Source organism: Heliconius melpomene, chromosome 8, assembly GCF_056956725.1.
Source record: "Heliconius melpomene rosina isolate 202511_hmr_F chromosome 8, ASM5695672v1, whole genome shotgun sequence".
Taxonomy (NCBI): domain Eukaryota; kingdom Metazoa; phylum Arthropoda; class Insecta; order Lepidoptera; family Nymphalidae; genus Heliconius; species Heliconius melpomene.
The window spans coordinates 7595839-7621303 of record NC_140396.1 but is presented as its reverse complement, the minus strand read 5'-3'; the positions used below and the strand labels follow the sequence as shown (position 1 = coordinate 7621303).

General features: G+C 33.1%; 2 protein-coding genes across 2 annotated transcripts in view; one reads left to right on the top strand and one right to left on the bottom strand.

The window, feature by feature from the left end:
- Positions 1-25465, bottom strand: part of LOC146536947 (uncharacterized) — a 130817-nt gene that overhangs the window by 57553 nt on the left and 47799 nt on the right. The gene's annotated exons all lie outside the window — the stretch shown is intronic.
- LOC146536948 (uncharacterized) lies at positions 23641-25025 on the top strand. Its single transcript, XM_085189406.1, has one exon. The coding sequence runs from the start codon at positions 24248-24250 to the stop codon at positions 25022-25024; it is 777 nt and encodes a 258-aa protein (XP_085045532.1). The 5' UTR covers positions 23641-24247; the 3' UTR covers position 25025.

Genomic DNA, 25465 nt, shown 5'->3' with positions numbered 1-25465 from the left:
TACTTATAGGACGTAGGTACTGATGGAGACAGAAATTAATAATAACGTAGTTCTGCTGGCGAAGCCGCGGGCGGGCCGCTAGTATTTAATATTTTTATTGCTTCGTTCTACTGTTGAGACAAAGCGCGGCGTTCAGTTCCGCGACTCAACAGAATACCTCCAGATGCAACACTCGGTTTTTTCTATGTGTGGAATACAGTGAGTCGCATAAAAAATATTAATTTTCTTTAAGACTTTTCGCATTTAGTTGGATAGGTTACGATAACCTAGTGTTAAGAACATACCATCTCCCATTTAACGGTATTTTACGCAATATTGCGTTGTGTGTGACGGTGCTAAACGCCACGATTTATCTTGTTACTAAAGCGAGAAAATGAAAATAGCTCACTAATCGAACCTACTACCATCCCGCTTAATTATTTCTATGTGATAATAAACAGAAAGTCTACTTTTTAATACAAATTAATTAACATAAGCTGCAATTTGTTGAGATAAAAACATTTTATGTGTTAACCAAGCCTATTATACTTATAAGCCAAATTTAATATAATCCAGTGGCTTGTGTATTAAATATATGAACTTTTGCATTTATAATATTAATAGGATTAACAATAATATATTTATTTTTAAGATTTAAACAATTATTTTTGTTGCTAATTTAAATAATCATTACTATGAAAATTTAGTCTAATTTGGATATCAATATCTAAGAAAAGACAGAACGCTTATAAGATCGTTTTTTTAGTCTTGTAGAGTCTGACTCGTATTTATTTTTTGTTATATAATTGAAGAAAATATCTGAAGATCTGACTGTAAATAAAATGGTTGAGGGTTCGATCCTCACTTTTGGGGGTGAATTATTTTGATTTTACGTTTATTACGTAAATGTAAAGTGGAAAATGAAGAGATTAGTTCTTTTTGTCGTTCTTCAAAATAACATACATAAATAAAAAAAAAACTAATTACAATACAACCCCGTTTCACAATAGTATTCACGATGTTTTTTTTACTAAAATAAATTTAATTTTTTTAAAACGAAAACAAGAATTCAGAGTGTCTTAACACTAATTCCCCTCTGCTTACTCCACTCAATACGAGAAATGCGTGAAAAACGAACTATTCAGGTTTATAAACCAATATATCCTCGTACAATTTATAGGACACACGAGGACGAAGCTCGAGCTGCATATGGAGGTGCAAGGTGAATAATGCATGCTGCATCTACATCTCTCGGACTGGATAGACTTTTGTGTGCCCTGTGTCGCTGTGAAGTATGTAGCTGCTTGAATTTTTATTAGCAAGTCTGTAAATGGATCCTTCATGCTATGTTTGTTGGGAGCTTACAGCTGAGTAATGTGTTCTTACTTTGAATCCTTTTGAAAAGTATATTAACTTAATGTTAACACTAGAAGTGCCGAAGATTGATACCCCCCTTGAACCGCCGTCGTGACAAATTTGTCCCATTCTACTTATTACGTTGATTGTTGGTATAATACAAAAAAAATATTATTAAAATAATTCGTAAAATATGTAGACCATATTTAATAATCAATTCTTATTCTTTTACAAACATAAAAGTACCAAAAAATAAAACACAAAAAAAGAATCAAATATTTCTAATACGTTCTAAGGGCGTGACAACTAACTGAATAACTCTTACAAAATTATAAGTTATTGAAATTAGTTAATATTATTATTAGGCCAAGTAATGCATTAATATATTCTTCATCAGTGATACATCACAGATGATTTATAACATTGCGTGGTAATGCCTCCAGAATTCGGCGGAAAATGCCAGCGGAGTGCATAGCACTAGGTTCCCAGGTTCCCTCTACCTACCCTACAATTGCCCACATTTGGTATCAAGTGTTTTTCTGAAATTCAAGCCTAGCTTAGTCATCCTTTCATCTGATACCTCACTTGGACTAGCGGCAAAATTTAGTATTGACACCAATTTTACCCCACTTTTCAGGCTATTATTTTTAAAGATTTATACATAAATTTATAGTTTTCAGATTTTTTCCTGTACTAGTACTACATGTAGATGCTAGCTGCCAAATTTCATAATTCTAAGTTAACTGAAAGTACCTTATTAATTTGATTCCTTTTATAGTGTCGAAATACATGTTTTTTACTATATAAATAGTCATATCTTTTTTTAAGGGCGCTTTTTCAGGAAATCAAGGGACTGTAGTTCGTCATATAGTTCATATTCATATACTCATATGAATATCAACTCGATTTCTCCAAGCATTCCTGAGATAAAGGCACAGACAGACGGATGGACACAAAAATGATCTTATAAGGGTTTTTTTTCCTTAAAAGCTACAGAACCCTAAAAACTTAGGCATTGACTGCTAAACCTACTATTATTTTTTTTTCCGCCCCCGCATTGCCCTTTCCCCTCCATTTTCCATGAAAATATGTCAAACTATATCCTCAAATAATAAAATAATAATGGCGGGACAAAAATGACCCAGCGGCAGTTCTAGGTAAATCTAATTTTTTTTCAAAAAGTATGACTGCTATAAAATTATTTATATTTTTAATTAAATAAAGGTGTAAAATTGGTAATAGTAAAAAAAAATCATCTACATAAATTAACAAATAAAAAAGTTATATACAATCAACCTTGCGTTTGGGTCAAAAATGGGACGGCGGCGCTTCTAGTGTTAAGCTGGATATATGCTGAACTTCTAGTGTTAAGGCATCTCGTTTCCGCCGAATTTTGGAGTTATTGCATGTTGAGTAGCGGATCTCAACAGTAGGATAGGGAACCTAGTGTTGAGACGTTCCTCAATAGGGAACCGCTTTTCTGTGGATATGTTGTGACCAACGACCTACCCATTCCAGTAGGCAGATGGTACTTGCGAACCTAGTGTCTCTCCGGCGATAGAGTCTCACACTTATACCTCTGCGCCACGATTAACCCCTTGAAATTATATGTAAGTTTTTAAAATACCTCTAGATGTAAAAAATCCTGGAGAAGAAAATCTTTTCTACTCCTGAACTGCATTTCTTATATTAATCTTAGTTAAAACTTTAGAAACGTTGAACTGGCTTACATAGTTCAACTCATCGAAAATCGATTGTTAGAGTAAATAGCAATCCTCATTACTTTGCTTGAGAATTTTCTTTAAGAATTTGCTTCACTAGCTAATTTCATTATATTCTACAAAAAAATTGCAAAAATATAAAGGTTAGTCATCTATACAGCGGAGGTCGCGGGGTCGTGCTCTTCATAAATTAGTACGGTTATCTCTTTATAAAGTCGACTTACTAAAAAACGTATGTATTGCTATCTAATATTCGCGAATCAATCAATTATGTGTCTAAGAATTCTTGTCTATATATATATAAAAGGACTTGTCCTCACTGACTGAGGTAAGACGCGCGCACAGCCGTAACCGCTGTGCGTAGAAACGTGAAATTTGGACAAAAGTTTACTTTTGTAATGTGGACATCCACTAAGAAGGGATTTTGAAAAATTTTAACCCTAAAGAGATGAAATAGGGTTTTTTTTTTTAAATCATTTATCATATTTGATTGAACACACACACACCCCCTAAGGGTGCAAATAAGGAGTTGAAAGTTTGTATGGATAAACCTTTAAATCGCCATCGATTTTTATAAAATTCTAAATTTAGACTCTTATAAATATTTAATTGAACACCTGTTTCGATATTAATTAGAATTCATCCTAAGGGTGCAAAAAAGCAGGCGAAGCCGCGCGCGTCCGCTAGTTTATAATAGTTGTGAGGCATCAAAATAGAAACTATACCAGCGAGTAACTAAGTAAAGCAAATATTTGAAATCCACATAGACATGGTAGTTTCCATAAAATAGTGTCAGGTATTTCGGTAAAAGCCGTCACTATTTGGATTGGTTGCAAGAACGCTGGCTGCATTCCGATTTGTGCTTCTCTACGTTTGCCGAGCGAAAATCAGGCCTCACTCACTTTTACTGGGAGAGCGACAAACGAGACATTTATTTAAATGGTTTTTTATACTATGGCCATACAGAGAAATAGGGTTTTCGTAGTTCCCTATTTATTTGATTGCGAACTGAATTTTCGTACAATATACGTATTTTCGTACAATATACAATATATATTTATTTATGATGTTTATTTTACTGTATAGTAATGTATATTTATCTACGTATATGTATGTGTTATTTATTTAGTGTATTTTAGTGTATATCCTATCCTATCCTATCCTATATCTTATAAAACAAAGTCGCTTTTCGTGTCTGTCTGTTGTTTCTAACTCTTCTTCTTCTAAACCACCCAACGGATTTTATTGCGGTTTTCACCATTAGGTCGAGTATTTTTCGTAGAAGGTTTATATATAGTTTATTATTTGTACATTCTTATGTAAATTAACATAAATACGAAAAATATGAATAAAGTCCTACCCGCTGAGACACTTTCGCGCATGCGCTGCTTTAATGGTAAGTACTACATGAAAAAAATGTACTGGAGTATTGTTCCTCTCAATAAGATCTACAAAAAAGTCCGCGAGAGCATATTTTTATCTTTTAAGGATAACGTGTAGTGATCATATTTCTGTCTAAAAATAATAATTTCAATATATTTTTTATTGTGAGGGATATTTTTCCATAATGGTATTAATCCTTATCCTTTAAAATACTTTATTATTTTTTTACGTTAAACGAAGATAAAATTTGCTTTTTACACAATTTCGAAATTGCAAATAGTTTAAGAGAAAAACGCATTTAATTGTTGACACATCACGTCGTTGACACTTCAGCAGTATCGACTCAAGTTTTACTTATCCCTTACTCTCAGCATATAAATAAGTATATTAGTTACGTTGGCCATTTAATGTAGATCAAAACTGTCTTTACTGTTTTTCATTTTAATAAGTACTTTAGAAGTTGTTACAATATCAAAAAATCCTTGCTGCGAAACGCGCCACGCGACGTTATGCTTATACAAGCGAGTCCGCCGCGCCCGCCTGCCTTACACGCATCGGTGGTTCAGTGGTAGAATGCTCGCCTGCCACGCGGGCAGCCCGGGTTCAATTCCCGGCCGATGCATTCTATTTAATTTTCGTCACAGGCAGCCACGTAGTGCTTGCTTTTCATCAGGGACAGAATACCCTCTTCAGCATTAACCACAAGCTCGAAAAAAAAACCCGCCTGCCTTTATAGCAACGAAGATTTAGATGCGTTTGCACTAATTATATTGGATATAATAATTAATATATTGGATGATTCGAGTTGAATGTATTATTTAATGTCATTTAACTATCTAAAAATAGTAATTTAAATATATTTTAATAAGTACTTGAAAAGATTAGTATCACAGATATAAAATTACGGTACCTACTAAAAAATCCTTGCTGTGTAAAACAATTGGAAAATCCTTATTGAAACTACGAAAATGCGGGTTGCATTAGGGTTTAATTAATATTCACATTATCTTAAGTGCTTTGCAAACATACATTATATGAATAATCCAGTAGTAAAAGCGGGCGAAGCCGCAAGGGGGTCGCTAGTATCTTATAAAACAAAGTCGCTTTTCGTGTCTGTCTGTTGTTTCTAACTCTTCTTCTTCTAAACCACCCAACGGATTTTATTGCGGTTTTCACCATTAGGTCGAGTATTTTTCGTAGAAGGTTTGTATATAGTTTACTAGCGGACGCGCGCAGCTTCGCTTACGTATTTAGGGGTGAATTCTAATAAACCATGAAACATGTGTTCAATTAAATATTTTTAAGAGTCTAAATTTAATTTTTTTTAAAAATCGGTGGCGATTTAAGAATTTTTCCATACAAACTTTCAACCCCTTATTTGCACCCTTATGGAAAGAATTCTAGAAAACTATGAAACACGTGTTCAATTAAATACTTTTAAGAGTCTGAATTTCAAATTTTATAAGAATCGGTGCCGATTTAAATTTTTTTCCATACTAACTTTCAACCCCTATTTCGCCCCTTTAGGGTTAAAATTTTTCAAAATCCCTTCTTAGTGGATGTCCAGATTATGAAAGTAAACATCTATGCAAATTTAACGTTTCTACCATCAGCGGTTACGGCTGTGCGTGCGTCTTACCTCAGTCAGTGAGGACAAGTCCTTTTATATATATAGATTATTTGTACATTCTTATGTAAATTAACATAAATACGAAAAATATGAATAAAGTCTTACCCGCTGAGACACTTTCGCGCATGCGCTGCTTTAATGGTAAGTACTACATGAAAAAAATGTACTGGAGTATTGTTCCTCTCAATGAGATCTACAAAAAAGTCCGCGAGAGCATATTTTTATCTTTTAAGGATAACGTGTAGTGATCATATTTCTGTCTAAAAATAATAATTTCAATATATTTTTTATTGTGAGGGATATTTTTCCATAATGGTATTAATCCTTATCCTTTAAAATATTTTATTAATTTTCTACGTTAAACGAAGATAAAATTTGCTTTTTACACAATTTCGAAATTGCGAATAGTTTAAGAGAAAAACGCATTTAATTGTTGACACATCACGTCGTTGACACTTCAGCAGTATCGACTCAAGTTTTACTTATCCCTTACTCTCAGCATATAAATAGGTATATTAGTTACGTTGGCCATTTAATGTAGATCAAAACTGTCTTTACTGTTTTTCATTTTAATAAGTACTTTAGAAGTTGTTACAATATCAAAAAATCCTTGCTGCGAAACGGCTCGCCACTCGCCATGCGTCCGCCGCGCCCGCCTGCCTTACACGCATCGGTGGTTCAGTGGTAGAATGCTCGCCTGCCACGCGGGCGGCCCGTGTTTGATTCCCGGCCGATGCATTCTATTTAATTTTCCTCACAGGCAGCCACGTAGTGTTTGCTTTTCATCAGGGACAGAATACCCTCTTCAGCATTAACCACAAGCAAAAAAAAAACCCGCCTGCCTTTATAGCAACGAAGATTTAGATACGTTTGCACGTATTGGATAATTAGAGTTGACTGTATTATTTCAGCGCGATATATTTGGTTTCATATTTTTTGTAGTAGTTATTAGTAGGTAGGCTTTTGTTTATAATTTCTTCCGTTTAAAAATAGTCATTTAAATATATTTTGAAAAGATTAGTAGCACAGATTTAAAATTACGGTACCTACTAAAAAATCCTTGCTGTGTAAAACAATTGGAAAATCCTTATCGAAACTACGAAAATGCGGGTTGCATTAGAGTTTAATTAATTTTCATATTATCTTAAGTGCTTTGCAAACATACATTATATGAATAATCCTATGAAATAATTATATGAAAATAAGTAGTAAAAGCGGGCGAAGCCGCAAGGGGGTCGCTAGTTAATTATATATATTTATTTATTTATATTATTACTAGTGGGCCCGGCTACGCCCGCGAAAATATAAGCCTAAATAATTAAAATAAGTTAAAAAATAATAATAAGTGGAGATTTATTATTAGAAAAAATATCTGAGTAACCGAAATGAACAAACAAAAGAAGTAAAAGTAACTAAAGGAAATTCTTAATATTAGAAAAAGTACCTAAAGTTTTCCATGCGCGCGTACTAAACATTTTTCTATTTTAAATAATTATTAATTTTTGCGAACAATATTAAATAAAATCCCAAATGATTAAAATTACGATATTTTAAGTGTATAACATCGGTATAGATAACCGAACTGAGATAAATTGATTATAAGCAGCAAATAATTACATAAAACATAATAGTAATTCGAAAATATATAAAAATTTACAAAATCATTAAAGTCATCTGCCCGTTCACGTCGGTCATACTATTCTATACACTCGTAGGCTAGGTCATTTGGAATCAGTGACATTTCCTTAATTATTTATTAAAATGTCATACAGTAAACTATAATTTCTATCAAGATGAAATGCTAAAAGTGACTCTTATATTTATTTTCATAAGGATGAATATCAAATTATTGAAATCATCTAATTTTTGTTAATATATACAAATCTATATCAGCGCGCGCCATGTATGCATTAAGCAAACTCACTTTGGGTGACGTTTTCTTAAAACAACAAACTTTGCAAGCCGTTGCTTAGCAACGCGTAGCGACGATTGTTATTAACATGGCGGAATAAATTGCTTGTCAAATTAATTATTTTAATATATTGGTATATATCGAAAATATTATAAATATGAGAAAAAAAAAGTATCCTATGTTCATCCCGGGACCCTCAAGTATCTCTATATGAGTATTTTATCAGAATTAAATTAGCGGTTTGGCCCTGATCGCGTAAAAGACAGACAGACAGACAGACAGACAGACAGACAGACAGACAGAGTTACTTTCGAATTTATAATATAGGTAAGGATTGTTATTAAATTCCTTATATTATAATTTAATGCACCACCCACCACCTTCTTTTTTTATACAATTCCAACAACCAAAGGTTGCCTGGAAGAGATCGCTTCAAGCGATAAGGCCGCCTTATTGTACATGTTTTTGTTAATTATGTATATAAATTGTGTAAAATTTTGTTGTTTTTGTGCAATAAAGGATATTGTATTGTATTGTATTGTATTGTATATGGTGAAAACGAAGCATAATCGCATCTATCTTTTCATTACAAAATTTATTTACTTAGATCTGGAGTATTAGGTAGATCTGGATATTTGGAAGTTATTACCCAGGTTCAACACCTCTAAGCAATTTGGAGAAAAACAAATTGGATAGACAGACAAAACAAGACTATGCGTATTATATGACGTAACTTAACGCTGCATTTTATGTAAAATATTATCTAATACATAAAAATATATGAAATTCACTCAGCACGTACAGTCTGAAACATCTCAACCTGTGATATATACTGGTATACGATTTAGTATGCACCCAGTGTCGTTAGCGTGCCCAGTTATATGAACAATTACGTGACGTCGGTCAGTGTGGGAGATCAAAGCATTACACCGCTATTTTATGTTGAGTAATGGCCCTAGTTTATTTGTGACATAAATTGTGGATTTATATGTATTTATTTAGAAATTTATTTATATTACTAGCGGTCCGCCCGCGACTTCGCCTGCGTGAACTATGTTATTATTAATTTCTGTCTCGATAGGTACCTACGTCCTATAAGTGACGTCCATGCAAAATTTGAGACATTTGTAGTAATGAAGTTTCATACAAACTTTCAACCCCAAAAACAACCCCTTAAAAGTCGAATATTGCAAATTCCCGTCTTAGCGAGCACCTACGTCCTATAAGTAACTCCTATGCAAAATTTTAAATTCCTAGCACTTGTAGTTTCTGAGATTTCGTGATGAGTGAGTGACCTTTCGATTTTATATATATAGATTTTATTTTTAAACATATAGTATACTCGGCAGTGGGAGAACGTTCGTTTGTTTTGATTTTTTGACACGAAGAAAGAATTAAACTTATTTTTTCATCTTTCATAAGACGCTCTGATGAGACAAAGTTCAGCATTGAGTTTTGCCTCATAATATAACGTATCAAATTTGCGTGGAAAGTAAAGAATGAAGTGTTTGGATACTAAACTCCCTCTATCTACCTTGTGTTGGTTTGAGGGAAAGCAAGAGAAAAATTAAACACTATCTATTCGTTATCTATATTTTTTAACAATTTACTTATAAAACAAATATTTATATCGTCTAGACAGATTTTTTAATATCACGTACGACAATATTTTTTAAACAAACCCAAGAGAAGCATTGTTTATTATTTGAAAGAAAACAAAGATATCGCAAAATTATTATAGTAGTGCTTGCGTATTCTGGGCGGGCGTCGCGTCGCCCATTTTGTAAGCCACACTTTAGAAACTTCGGTCACAAGGCATGTTGTATGTAGTAGCGACGTTTTTCGAGTCGTTGCATTAAATGTCTCTTACGTGGACATTTGAAAATATTCTTATGGCAAAAAAACTGGTGGAACTTTCCACATGAAGAATGGAGTGTCTTAACATTAGGGAAGGGGTACCCCTATGCTTACCTTGCTAAATACATGCGGAATAAATGGTTAGCAAAGTATTTTAGATTTCAAAATATAATACCAATTAATAGCATTAATAGTAATCGGTAGCAATAAATACACTTAAATTATATATTTTTTTCATTTAATTTATTCCTCCTTTCTCCTCCAGATCTTCCTCCAGTATCATCGATACTGTGTTTTCGAAGATCAAATGAGGTTAAAATAATCGGAAATTTCTACTGTCTCACAGTTTATGAGATACAATCTGGTGACAGGGATAGACATGTAAACACACAGACAGCCCGACAGGTTCCGACGATTACATTTTGGGTACGGAACCCTAAAAAGTAATAAAGCACGCACCATTTCTCGTTCCATTTGGTCGAAAAGTTCCACTTCCGGTACATTTTCCAATTCAAAGTCGGAATAAGTTAATATAATAAGGTTCATAAATTACAAATATTCATCGTTTCTAAACGCTTTACTATAGAATTGTTAGTTCTATATATAATAGGGGATGCGGAAGAAATTACTTTCCCCACAAACACTTTGGGATGTCTAACTTTGTTGTCGTAAATGGTCCAAAGTTGAGGAAGAATGATATTTTGAAGATATTTAGCGAGTATTTACATAAATATTAAAAGAAGTGAAATAATATTCATAGGTTTTAGTATAGATAAACTACTGTACTATTAGGTTTTTAAACTTCATGCTTTATCGCGCCTATGGCAGAATAAGAAGGGAGGATCTAGTGCTAAAACTATCCACTTTCATCTAACTTTTACATATTAGATGTTGAGTGGCGGAGTTCAACGCCTCGTTTTGTCTTGTCATTTATTAGAAGGAAGAAATGAAGTAGACTTTTAAAGGTCAGTTTTATTTACACGATTATTACAATATTATATTTATAGGTGATGTTTTATTTACCAGGAGGTTAAAATTTTTAAGTAGACAGATTAGGACAGTTAATTCTATGTTACTAATATATGTATTTCAAACGAAATAAATAGTCAACCAGTTCAAGGAATATATCAATATCATTAAAAATAAATAGCAGTGAGATCATAAGCGGCGTTAAGCTTCGCTACTCAACAAGCCGTGTATATAACTGATATGCTTTGTGGACGACGTAATTCAGACAGTAATATTAAAGTTTTATAGTTCGGCGTTCAGCAAAAAAAAAATAAACAAAAACCAGTTCAACATTAAAAATTAAAACAAAATATAAAACTTGTCTGTATGTCCTTAATAGGGAAATAACCCGGGAACCATAACACGCGGACTTTTTATAATTTTTTATTTACGCTTATAGTACTTTGCAATTTTTAATATCTTCGGGGTATTCATTAAAAAAGTTACCCTCAGAATGGGGTGTTGGACGCAAAAGTCTATACTTTCGGGCGTATAATGTTGCCAGTAGCAACTTGTAGGCCGTGGGGAAGCGACGGTGTCATGTTGTCCACATCGTAAAGTTTTTAAGGGTTTTTTTGCAGTTGCCGATACTATATTCGTATATTACGTCGATGGAAGCTTTACTTTTAATTTGAATATATTTTTTATTTTAACATAGTTGTCGTAGTCCGTGTACGTAATGCTTTTGTTTATACTCATTCGGTTTTGGGCCCCAATACAGCTGGAAAAATGTATATAACGACATTTTGCAAGGTAAGCAGCGAGAACCTGTGAACCTAGTGTTAAAATCTCCGTTCCCATTTTAACACTTCGCCAAATTCTAAAGGCATTGCGTGTTGAGTGGCGGCCGGCTGGCTTTTCCTTGTTATCAGAGCCAGGATATGAAATTATAAAATCACAACCTGTCACGTTTACCCTCCCTCTTCAGTTCCCTTCATTAAACTCAAAAAATATATAAATATTGTAGCTATAGTATTATATATATATTATTAAGAAAACATACTAAAACTGTATAACAATTACTTCAGTGTGTCGTTTTTACTTTGTCCCCAACTAATGGTTTGGGTGACGTGGACGTTAAGTGCGTTGTTCGTGCGTTACTTTAGTTGCTTTTGTGGGTATGATTTATTGTGGGATCCAGAAGTAAATCTTTAATGTATAATATACGTATGCATATACAATTTATTGATTTTTTTGTTCTTTTTAAAACGTTCCACAACGATGGTCATAGGATCCATTATATCTAACCGGGGTTTGGGGTCAAGGCGCTATATGAATATTTGATAATAAAATAAACTAATAAAAAAAATTAAATTAATAGCATGGGTAAGTTGAATTTCCTTTTAAAATAAAGCAATATCTAAAAATTAAAAAAGGAAGTTTCACGTTTTTTTCTGCCCAGCAGGGTAGGCAGGGTGAACTAACTAAAGAGACACTCCATTCTCCACATTCCTATCGAATTCGAGACTAAACCTATCGAATGGCTGATCTCAACGCCACGTCTTGTCTAAAAATATTCCTGCGAGTGGGAATCGAATCCACAATCATCGTAATGACAGTCAGAGGTCTCAAAACACTACGTAAAAAGGTAAAAACATCTTATTTCACTCCATACATTTATACTACAGTCCAATTAAAATGTATTCTACTAAATAACTCGGGGGTTGTTTGAAATAAAAATGTGATGTCATTGAAATGATGCCAAGGGTTGTTAAGATACCGTTCATTACTTTTGTTTGTCATTGTAATACAATTTTATATGTGAAATTTTACTTTCATTTAATATAAAAGTATGTAAAATGAATAAAATATATATATAATTTTATGTATCGTTTAACAAACTGCCTTTTTTCCATTTTGTTAAAAGATTGTTTCATTTTATTGTGAATATTTTATATCAGTTTCATATTTATATGTATTTTTTAGGGTTCCGTATTTTAGAGGGTAAAAACGGAATCCTTATAGGATCACCTTTGTATTCGTCCGTTTGTTAAGACAATTTATCTCGAGATCGCGTAGAGGTATCAAGCTGAATTCGTAATTCGCCTTTAAAAGGCACGAAGTGAGAACTTACAATACAAATAATGAAAACTAAAACAATAACTAAAAACTGAAAATTTATTAGATATTTCATAGAAAAAAATAATTACAAATTTATTTTTAAAGTTTATTTCATACAAAATGAGTGCGGACTTAAATTTGTCAACAATAACTTGTACTTCCCGTTGACCTAAAATCCTCAAATTGGAACAGGAACCTCGGCGGGAGTCCAACTCGCACTTCCCGGCTTTTTTTTAATAAAATACTGCATTCCACATGGTTTCACTGGCACCACCACGTGTCCTATTACCATTATTGTATTCAAATTAAAGTATTTATTATATATTTTTTATTGAAATAACAATAACATGAGTAAAGACAGCCCGATACGGTGTCTAGTAATATTTTATAGAGCGAAAAGGGCCGAAGAATAAACATTTTTACGAGAGTCATGTAAGAAGGATGAATAAATCAGCTGAATGCAAGGTTCCCGAGGAATCTCATACAGTAAGACGTTTTCGATGTTTTTGGTAAGTCCTCTTACATTTTCCTTTTATATACGCTTATTGTAGACAGACGTGCATATTTTACGTTAGTTCGTGTTTATTTTATCGAAAAAGATACTTAAAATAATTGTATATTTTTAACGGTTATGTGTTGAAATAAAAGGATTATTTCTCGTTTGCTTAGGAAAAACTTTGTGAAAAAGTGTTTCAAACTTTGTGTTTGAAATGTCCACTTATAATAAAATCGTAAGGATCCGTGTCTGTACATGGAAAATATATAAGAAATTAAAATTAATTCCTGGCCTTTAATAACGTTTGTGTGACGGAGACCAACAAAGAAAGTGCAATTGCGTCATTGTTGCACCAAATGAGCGATATGATATAGCAGAGATAGAAATTTAAAGTATGTATACATCAAATAATCTTATATATATATATATACGTTTTTTAAATTCTTAAATAAATTTGCCGCTGTTAGAGAAAAGTATACCTACTCTTCTTATTACAAAGATATGAGATAAGGTGCTAAAGCTAAAAAAAAATTGAAGAGCCTATTCAATTTTTTTACCCAATAAGGCTTACGTATCAAATTCTCTACACTTCATTCCATGAATGCCTATTTAGAATCTTATATAAAAAAAATGGAGAATTTTGCTGGTTTCTCTCCTCCCATAATACAATTTTAAAAGCGAACACATTTTCATTAGAACTTTAATTACAAAATACGATATTATGTTTAATATTGTTAATTAAAATTTTCATTAAACGTAAGTTATAATTTTAATTGATTTAGTTTAGATATAATATTAAAAACCAATACTTGTCGTTATGGCGCATAAGTACAGCGTGCGGCAGTGAATAACGACGGTAGTGGGTTCGATAAAAATTGTAATGAGCGAAGCGAGCTAATTTCATACATATTTAATAATTATACTTGTAACTTAAAAAAAAGTTTATTTTTCCTATCACAAACATTTCGCTCTTTACGTCTACGACTGCTAAGTTAATAAGCTAACAAGGCTTCCGCCTACAAGAGACTATTTATCACCCCCTGGTATAAGGAAGTCAGTAAAAACTCGAAATTTATGAGAGTGGACCGCAATCAGGGTAATATATCCTAAGTGATCCTCTGAGTAAAGCTTTGATACTGAATTGAGTGATGAAAATATTTATTTACAAATAAAATATATTACTATGAAAGTATTTGATAATAACACACATGGTGCAAATCGCAAGAACATAGCTGCTTCTGTGTGTGACTATAAACACGATTGGTATATTTTCATTTCTTTGCTGAATGCGGTGGAAAATGGGCAAAGGAGTCGTTAGTTTCCCTCTGCCTACCTTGATTTATTTATCTATTTTTATTTAAAGGTTTCACAAATATTAAATATATAATATATTTATATATAATATACATATAACGCTAACTTAGAGAAAATAACAAAAAAAACAGGCATTTTCCTTCAACGAACAATTCATTATTAGTTGACACGGAAAGACCAGAAAAAAGTGAACAGTAACGAGTGGGGTCGGAAGTAAAATAAAATCCTCATTATTCATCCACCTCAATGGCTACTTAGGTTCCGGCAGATTGAACTGGTGTTTTCTACTCTGTTAATTAGATCTGCAATTTGTCATTTGGAATAAGCTTTTAAACAATTTTCTTTCAAAAAATGTTTTTTTAGCTACATGTTGTATCTCGTACACAGTAAGGTAGGTAGAGGGAACTGGGGACATAACGTGGTGTTAAGACACTCCGAGTCCATTAAGACACTTCCGTTTCCCACTCTCCGCCCAATTCTAGAGACATTATTTGTTGTCTTGCTACCAAAGCAAGAAAATGAAAGTATTAAATATTTTCTCATAAGTGGGGATCAACCCCATAGCCGTCGACTTTAAAGTCGTGCGCTTGCATTATCGGCTATAATTAATCTCGAATATGAGAGGATGCAGAGAGAATCTAGTGTAAGACACTCTGTTTTCTCCCTTTGGTGTTTGGTTTTATGTGAATAAACAGAGAAATAATTCATTTACTCAGGTGAGGATCGTACCCACGATATTGTATAAACATACGAGTATGTATATGCAACATGAGGTGTATTTCTTAACAAAATCATCCAATAATTATTCTATTATAATTTACATCTACAGAAAAAAAGTAAAAACAAACATATATTTTTTACATAACTCTGTGAAATCCATTAAAAAACTAACGTGGCTTTTGAATAAAACCATAATAACCAACGGAACTAGCCAGCTAACCAGCTAGACATCACAGTAGTAAGCTGGTCTCATAAATGTGCCATATTTCATGCTCGCGTTGAGCTCTTAGGCTTGCCGGTTGAAATAGACGAATTTAAACTTTACAAGCATTGAGAATAAAAAAAACATTTTTTCTGTCATTTTTCCGTTTTATCCTACATAAAAAGGAAAACGAAATAGAAACCAGAGTTAAGAGTGTTAAGAAGTTGTAACAAAGCTTACAATAATTTCGACGTAGCCCGATGAGAACGTATAGCTTAGTTGGTAAGAGCGCTTTGACGGTTTCCAAGATTCGCGGGTTCATAGTTCTATATGTTTTCTAAGAAGTATTTTCCTTTCCTAAATATGGAACAATACTTTAAAAATGTAAAAAAAAAACAATTAGACTAACTCACCAAAGTACTTTAAAGAAATCTTAGTTGCTTAATTCGTACCTGAAACAAATTATTATAATTAATAGAGACATGTATATAATATTTTTATATCGTTTATATATATTTCTGTAAAAAAAATCAATCTTTTTAAACAAAAAGGAACAACGTATTAAATATAATAAGCTGCAGTAACATAATTAAAGTCCAGAGGCCAGTCGTGGAGCGTACAAGCTAGAGACTGTAAATGTGACAGGTAGTGGGTTCAGTTCCCACTCGAGTAAATAAATATTTAATATTTTAATTTCCTCCTTAATAATAATTATTACTCTCATTTTATTTTATTTCAATTAAAATATATTTTTTGAAACTTTCTAAACCGTAGGTTATATAATAGTTCATTAAACCTAACTTGCTAAATGTTGGAGCTTTACTTATATAATCCAATCTAAAAAACTAAGCTTAATGTAACCGTTCTCCACGGGGCACCAGAGAAGAGGTTGACGACAGTGGACGAGGTGAAAGAGGTACGCAGAGATCGTCGCATTGACCCCGCGAAGCCAGCAACCAGAGAGCCTAGTCTTAATGCACTCCTTTCCGCATTTACTATATTAATATTGACAGTAATATTTTACAAAAACAATAATTTACTTTTTAAACTTCAACAACAAAATAACCAAAACAAAAAGAAGTTATTATTATCAAATAATCAGTATAAGTTTTCACATTTAATTTCTATACATTTCAAGAATATATTTTAAGCAAGGACGAGATTTCCAAGTGTCGTTATCAAAGTAAGGCTACATGTTTGTTTCCGCGTTTCAAAATTACATTTGACCCCATTCCCGCTATCTCCACGCCGCTTGTTAGTTAAGACGTCTTGACTTTAAACATAATATTCTTAGTTAATTAAAAAAGAGCAGAAAAGATTAAGGGAATATTTTATTATTATTATTTTAGTTACATGTTTTATCCAAGCGAGGAGTAGGCAGGGGTTAGCAGGATCGTCAATTATCATCAACCTGTGCTTATCTACTTGCTCTCCTTCAAGTATGTTCCTCATTGTTTTTACATGATCTTGCTCCAGTATCATTGATACTGTAACTCAAATGTCAACCAAAATTAATAATTAATCTAAGTATATGAATTGTGTCGAATTTAAATTTCTTTATATAATGCAGATAGATGTTCAATGATTTTTACAAGCTCAACTAAGGTTAGCATTGGAACTATTCTTGTTTTAAGATCCAACAAATATCAATTACATAGTTTTTTTATTATTTTAAATAATATTGAAATAATGAAAAGATTTTTTAAATTTCATTATTTTTACAATGTGGAGTTTCACGCTGTATCCCGCATACAGCAGGGTCGGAAGAGGAAACCTACTGTTAAGGCACTCCGTTCCCCACTTTCTGCCGAATTCTGGAAGTATTGCGTATATATTTATATTTATATTTTTTGCATTTATATTCATAAGTAATATATTTAAATATCAAATTTAAAATTTTAATATAATTGTAAAATGTAATCAAAAGAGCTTATCATATCCAACAAATATTGGGCCTAAACTCCCCAATTCCCTAATCCCAGTGTATAAAAGGCTTTATCCAGTGATAACGTTTGACGCTACCGAGTCTACCATGCAAATGTGACTAATTTCAGTCAAAGCAACTGCCTCGAATGGGTCCATATAAGGCCATCCGCAGTATTGTCTGCCTGGCCTTGCCGACTTAAATGTAAATGTGGTCTGGACGTAAATATTTACTAGCGAAATATACCGAGCATAGACGATTTATAAAGGAAATATTTGTTGGCTTGATTTTTTTGTTTTAAGTTGGATTGGAATATTCTTGTTTCTTTTTAGTTAAATAGATATTTTTTCGTTTTTTTTATATGCTCAAACAAACAAAAATTGCACTGCACAAATAACATTTAAATTAACTTAAAAATTTAACAATAATTAGTAAAACTTATATAGGTACTTATTTACAATTTCCGCTTTCCCTTCTTTAGCATATCTAAAGTAAAAAGAAAGATAAAAGATATGAAACTAGGAAATATAATTTCTATGCCAAATTCTCCAATTCTCATAAACGGTAAACCCTAAAATAACCTTTAAATTGAATAACCCGTAATATTTTCCATAGCGAGTGCTCGGTAAATCGCTGTTAACTGTACTAAATCACTTTACATTTTATTGTATTCATTACACGGAAGACCGCTGTAATTTACGATATCGTTCATTTTCCCGACAGTTGGAAAAGAAAAGATCTTTTCAATTAGGTGCAATATATAATTTTTAATTTATATTTACAATGCACGCTATATGTTTTAACTAGCGGCCCGCCCGCGGATTCGCCTGCGTGAACTACGTTATTATTCATTTCTGTTTCCATGAGTACCTACGTCCTATAAGCGACGTCCATGCAAAATTTGAGACTCCTAGCATTTGTAGTAACGAAGTTTCATACAAACTTTCAACCCCTTAGAAGTTGAATATTACAAATTCCCGTCTTAGCGAGCACCTAAGTCCTATAAGTAACTCCTATGCAAAATTTGAGATTCCTAGCACTTGTAGTTTCTGAGATTTCGTGATGAGTGAGTGACCTTTCGATTTTATATATATAGATGTATTGTATTTTTCATCGTGACTCAGCTTGCTATCTAAGAGGGATGTAGGTTCAAATTTTTATCGATAAAATAAGTCAGACTTTGATTAAAAATAGATATATTATTTAAAGCGTCTAGAACTTTCGACCCAATTATTTTAAGGTGAAACTGGAGAAGCCAGTCCTAGGTTTTGCTTAGTATCCTATCCCTGCAACGAGACGAGTACGGTGAATCTGTACGATGCTAAGGAGCAGCTCTTCATTTCTTCTTCTTTTTCAGTTTCACGCTGTATCAGAGCTGTACAAAGAGAGACCCTAGTGTTGAGACAATCTGTTCTTCCCTTTCCGCCGAATGGAGAAGTTCTGGAGGCATTGCTTATTGTATGGCGGGCCTCGACACCAGAGCGAAGAATTTAAATATTAAATATTTAATTTCCTCGAGTGGGAATGGAATCCACAATCTGTAGCGTTTAGAGCTCACCAGCCTTTTATTTTGCAAATGAGCTTACTATCAACACAAATATATATAATGTCTACACTTAGAGCTCAATTAAACAGTTAATTATCGTTTAAACAATCAACTCGATTCAATCAATTTGCATAAAGATTAATCCCTAAAATATTCATTATTTTTCTTCAAATTAATTGAAGCCCAATTGTGATTTCATTGGAAATCACCGACAATTAAATGAATATTAATGATATAATTAGTTCCTCGAATACGTATTTGTATTTAATTAGGCCTATGATGAGAGCTTTAGCATATTAATTATTTTTAGGGTTCCGTACCTCAAAAGGTAAAAACGGCACCCTTATATTATGACCTTGTCCATTTTTCTCCAGATTCCGTTGAGGTATCAAGCTGAATTTAATATCAAATATTCTAGCCTATGGTTTAAGTCAACGCAATCGAAAGATACGAGCGGTTATACATCGATCGATATTGCTGCATTTAGTGTACTTTGGTATTTTCGGTGGACTAACGGGACTTACAATATAAATAAAGGTATAAAATAAGAGAAAATTTTAAATGAAATTGGTACGGAAGCCTCGGTGGGCGAGTCCGACTCGCACTTAACCGGTTTTTTTTACTTTGGCGCAATACAACAACGTCCAGCTTTAAGCACTTTGATAATAGGTTCAATTCTCACTCAGAGGAATTTAAAATTAATTAAGGTACCTATATAAAATTCCTCAGTCTAGTGCGGTAATTTATTGCGGATTTATTATAGAAGCACACACACATATCAATCCCGTACTGGGATCGAACTCACTGTTGTCTTAGTGTTCAATCACTCTCAACTCACTCATAACAGATTAACTTTCAATGTATTCACTAATTTTACCTTTCTGAAATAATATAACAAAACTGTAGACTAACGAGACAAACGAAAATTCCATTCCATTCTATTTTCCATTTCATTATTGTACTACAATTTACTTCGAAATTGCTATAAGACGTTCTGGTTATTCCCGAGACAACGTTCTTGGGGGTATTGTGAAAGAGTTAAATGTTTTATTAAATTATGTTTCACAATTTCTCAACGTAACAAGGCCAAATGAAACTGGTTGTGGGTTCGATTCCCATTCAAGGAAATGGAAGTATTTCATATTTTCATATTTTCATAATTCCGCCACCTAAGGTCTAGAATTTGGCAGAAAATGGTAAACAGAGCGTCTTAACACTAGGTTTCCTCTGCCTACCCTGTCGTGTGCGGGATTCAGCGTGAAGATGATTAAATTTCTCAACATGTCGGTGGCGTGCCGGAATGTCACGTGGAAACTACACGGGTTTCTGTAAGGCATTTAATTAAATACCACTGCGAGCGCTAATTAGGTTCAACTAGGCACTCATAATGATATAACAAACAATATTATACGAGTTTAGTGTGAAGTATATTATTTATATTTGAAAATAAACAGCTTCACGCTTTTCGAGCAGGGTAGGCACTTCAAACCCGCGCGTAGCAGGATAGGCAGAGGGATCCCATTAATATACTTCCGTTCCCCATTTTCCGCCGAATTCTGGAGGCATGGTGTGTTGAGTGGCGGGACCCAACTCCGCTCTTTGCCCCATTACCAGACTCAATCAGAAAAATAAAATAAAATAACAAATCCAATCAGGTCCACGCTGTATCCTGTATACAGCAAAGTAGGCGGAGGAAACCTAGTGTTAAGACACTCCAGGAACAGAACTATCCGCCTAATTTCTGAGCCCTTGCGTGTTGATTGGCGGAACTCAACGCTGCGCTTTGCCTGCAAGTCAGAGCGAAGAAATGGATATATAAATTTAAATAACTATTTCATTTCATCGAGTGGGGATAGAACCCACAACCAGTCGCGTTTACAGTCACAGTCTAAGATGGGTTGTACGTAATATACATTTTCTCCGCCATAGTTCGTTTCCTCTACACATAATACAGCGTGAAGTAATTTAAAAGGTTAACTGATAGAAGTATTTACTAGAGAAAATACTTGGGAAGTACATGCAGGCACCGTAAGTACCAAGTTAACTAGACTCTAAGACCTGGTTACAAACTTTGCATACATCTCGTTAGGATTTTGCGTTGTTTTAGTAATCTTGGAAGTAGTTTGTTTAAGTTTTTTTCTTAAATTGTTTTCTTCTTTTCTTCTCGTAGGGTAGGCAGAAAGAACTTAATGTCTATTCTCCGTTCTCCGCTTTTCGTCTAAATTCCACACATTGTGTTCTGTTTAAAACTAAGTTGTTTCTCATATCTTAGTTCTTTTTTAATTATTTATTTCATTCGCTAGGGACACATGATCCGTACTTTATGCTAATTATATAATTTTAGTTAATTTTACAATGACCCTTATACAAGAAGACAGCTACCAAGTATTTCTCATAAGTGACCAGTATTTTGCTCACGGCGTTAAGTTCCGCTACTCAACACGGAAAGTCTTGACACTTGTGCGGTACCTGGTTCTTTCAGTCTAACCAGCTTCAGCTATATGCGACATATAGCGTAAAGCTAAAATCTTAAACTCATATATGGAAGACAATGTTATCTTCTTTTTCTATATATATAAAAGGACTTGTCCTCACTGACTGAGGTAAGACGCACGCACAGCCGTAACCGCTGATGATAGAAACGTGAGATTTGGAATTAAAGGGGTGAAATAGGAGTTCAAAGTTTGTTTGGAAAAAAAATTAAATCCGCACCGATTTTTATAAAATTTGAAATTTAGATTTTAAAAAGTATTTAATTAAACACATGTTTCATGGTTTTCTAGAATTCTTCCCCTAAGGGTGCAAATAAGAGGTTGAAAGTTTGTATGGAAAAACCTTTAAATCGCCACCACATTTTTATAAAATTTTAAATTTAGACTTAAAAATATTTCATTGAATAAGTGTTTTATGGTTTATTACAATTCACCCCTAACAAATAAGCAGGCGAAGCTGCGCGCGTCCGCTAGTTTTAATATAAATTCATATAGCTCTGAACCTTCTCAGATGCAGTCTAACAAACAAATACATAAAAACATATCGAATAATATCCTTTGTAAATGCAAATAGCAGTACAGTAAGCGTTATTACCGCAATAGAATTCATATTTCTTATAAGAGATTGCACGTATACAAACTGACAAGCTATATTTATATAAATTTGAATATTGGAAAACTTTCTTTGGAATTAAATTGTTTGGTACTTTTTTTATTGATAATTTTTCCCCGAATATTAATTATTATATTATTATTATATTTCTCTTTAAAGATTCACGGGTTCAAAAGAACCCGGTCCTTTGGAAGGCTTGCGTGGGGACACAGGTCCAACACGTAGAGGCCCCTTAGAGAATATTCAAATGTTTTACTGTGACGCATCAGCCGGGATCCATCTCTGGGTAACCACAGGTAATTGCCCAGAGATGGTCGCCGGTTAATGCATAGGAACCATGGAAAATGTGGAAATCTAAACTAGGATTATGGAATGGAATTTAGATGGACTGGCTACTGGGCTATTATATTATTATTTATTTCAAGTTCAACAGTTTATAAAAGTTTCTAATTATAAATTGCTTATAACTTCCTTTCAACCAGTAACTTCCCCCACAGCTTCTATATTTCCTTTTCAATTAATTTAAATGAGTCTTATTTACATCGGCTTTATCGCGAAAATCTCTTATTATGTTTTGTTATTGACCAATTAATTCAGTAACGGCGCTCCTTTTGTTGGGAACAAAAGTTTTACTCCTTTAACTACAGTTATTTAGAAGTTTATTCAAGTATCTTCATTGAAATGAACGTTTTCCAGTTTGGATAATTAAATGTCTTTTCTGTGTACCCTCAGTTCGGTTCTGGCAATAAAACACTTTGTTATAGATATTGTTATTCTTTCAATAGCCTAATTTATAATATAAATAAGATATCCCATGCCCATGAAAAGATAAAAGATAGAAAAAGATTGTGGGTTCGATTTCCACTCGAGGAAATTAATTTATTCAAATTAAATAAATTATTTTAATTTCCCCTCTTTGGTAACAAGACGAAGTATGTCGGAAAATAGGCAGTCTTTGGAAACAGAGTGTAGCCTTGGCCTAGCGGGATGAAGAAATGCGGGATACAGCGTGAAGCTATGATAGCTTCATCAATAATCATTCGCTTCAATTAATATTTACCCATTATAAAATTAAACAATGATCAATGAAATTTAGGAGATATTCATTAGAAGTACTCGAAGCGAAAATAAATGCGGAATTTATTCAGAAGGAAGAAGTAACAAACTTTGCTAATTTGTTTCCTCGAATGTTAGTCCGACGGGTGGTTTATTTTTGTAGAGCTTATTTTATAAATAACAACGTCACAAAAAAGTAAAAAGAATACTTTCTTTTAAGTTTTGATGATAGATTTCTTAATTTTTGTTTACTCGTAGACGCTAATGGTATTTTTAAAGTAAACAGATAGTTCGAGCCAAGGCCAAGAATATAGGAAGTTCTGGAAATTAATAGTACTAATAGAATCATTTCATTTTCATTAGACAGATGGCGCTGTTGCAACGTTAACAACAGCTCCAATAATAAGTGTGTTAAATATTTGTTAAAATTAAGTTACGAGTGTAAATCATCGTTAATAATAAAGATACTAAGGTGAAGTTTTAGTGGGAGTGTTATCTAGCCAATGTGTCATGCTAGCAGAGTGCAAGAACAATTGTACAAAATAGGAGACCACGGACGCTAATACAAACAGTATCAACTTCGTAATAAAAGTGAATGTTTAAAACTGTGTTATATTCGCTTTAAAAACTTTTCAAATAAAATCAGTGATAATAATAAGCATTAATGTGAACTTGTAAATGAAATAGTGAACTTTAAAAAATTTCAAATTATAACGGTGACATCGTAAATGTATCTATAGCCAACTGTGAAAAGCGACCTCTAGCTACACTCCATTTTGCACTATTGATTACTTTTTATTTAACCTGTACATTGCGCTACTACTTACGCGCTAGCTAACGCTAGATGGCGCTGTCATATACATTTTAGCAAACATCGAATTATGAAATATATATCTTGTAATAAAACAAAAGTAAATAAATAAATTTAAAAAAAAAGAGGTACAAAAATTTACTTAACACAACATTGCCCTAACAAAATGGAAAAAACAATGGAATTATTATTACAAAAAATTGACGAAAAGCTTAACCAACAAACAGTTGCTATAACAAATTCAATAACAAGAAATGTGATGGAGGCGTTAGACGAAAAAATGAAATTAATTGTGGAAGAGAACCAAGTACTTAAAAGTAGAATTACGGAATTAGAACAAAAACTTCACAACGTCGAAAAAGAAAAACGGAAGAACAACCTTATCTTTTTTGGAATTTTAGAAATGAAGAAAACAGAGAGCGAACTGGTAGAATATATGAAGGAACTCATTGTAGGCATGGGAATTAATATGGATAATTATGAGATTAGCAATGCATATAGAATTGGAAAGTGGAAAGATAATAAGAACCGCCCAGTTATTGTTTCCTTTACTACAATTTGGAAAAAACGTATGGTACAGAAAAATAAATCAAAGCTTCCTCTAGGAATATATATTATGGAAGACTACACCAAGGAAGTACTAGAAAGACGGAAGCAACTACAGGGACAACTTGAAGAAGAAAGAAAGAAAGGAAAAGATGCATTTTTGGTACAGGACAAACTGATAGTAAAAGATCCAATGGATAAAAATCGCGAAAAAAGGAAACGAGAAACATCAGGGTCGCCAAGCTCGTCGTCATCGGCACAAAATAAAATAAATAAAATAAATAAATCACCATACCCACCTACCAAGTCAGCTGATAAAGATGTTATTAAGCCGGGCATACTTAATTTTGTGGAAAGGAAAAGACCAGCTTTAAAAGATGGAACTTCAAAAAACTAAATACTATGTACACTCGCAACCTAAATAAATTAAAAACAATATATAAAACAAATTTTACAATAAGCACCCCAAGCCGGCCGGTCACCGTGGGGGAAGAAGACCGCTACCCCCCGAATAAAATACAAAAGTATATCCGTGCAGAAACTGCACACAAAAATAAACAATATATATACATTGCCACATTTAACACCTTAACCCTAAGAACCAATGTAAGCTTGACGGAACTGATAATTGCACTATCAAATATAAAGTGGTCAATAGTAGGACTAAGCGAAGTTCGACGCCATGGCGAGGCTATAGAAGATCACGGTAATTTTATATTCTACTACAATGGAGTCACACCTGGACAATTCGGGACAGGATTTCTTGTCCAAAAAGCACTGTGTTCATATATCGACGAATTTATAGGAATATCCGAACGCATTACAATACTCAACTTAA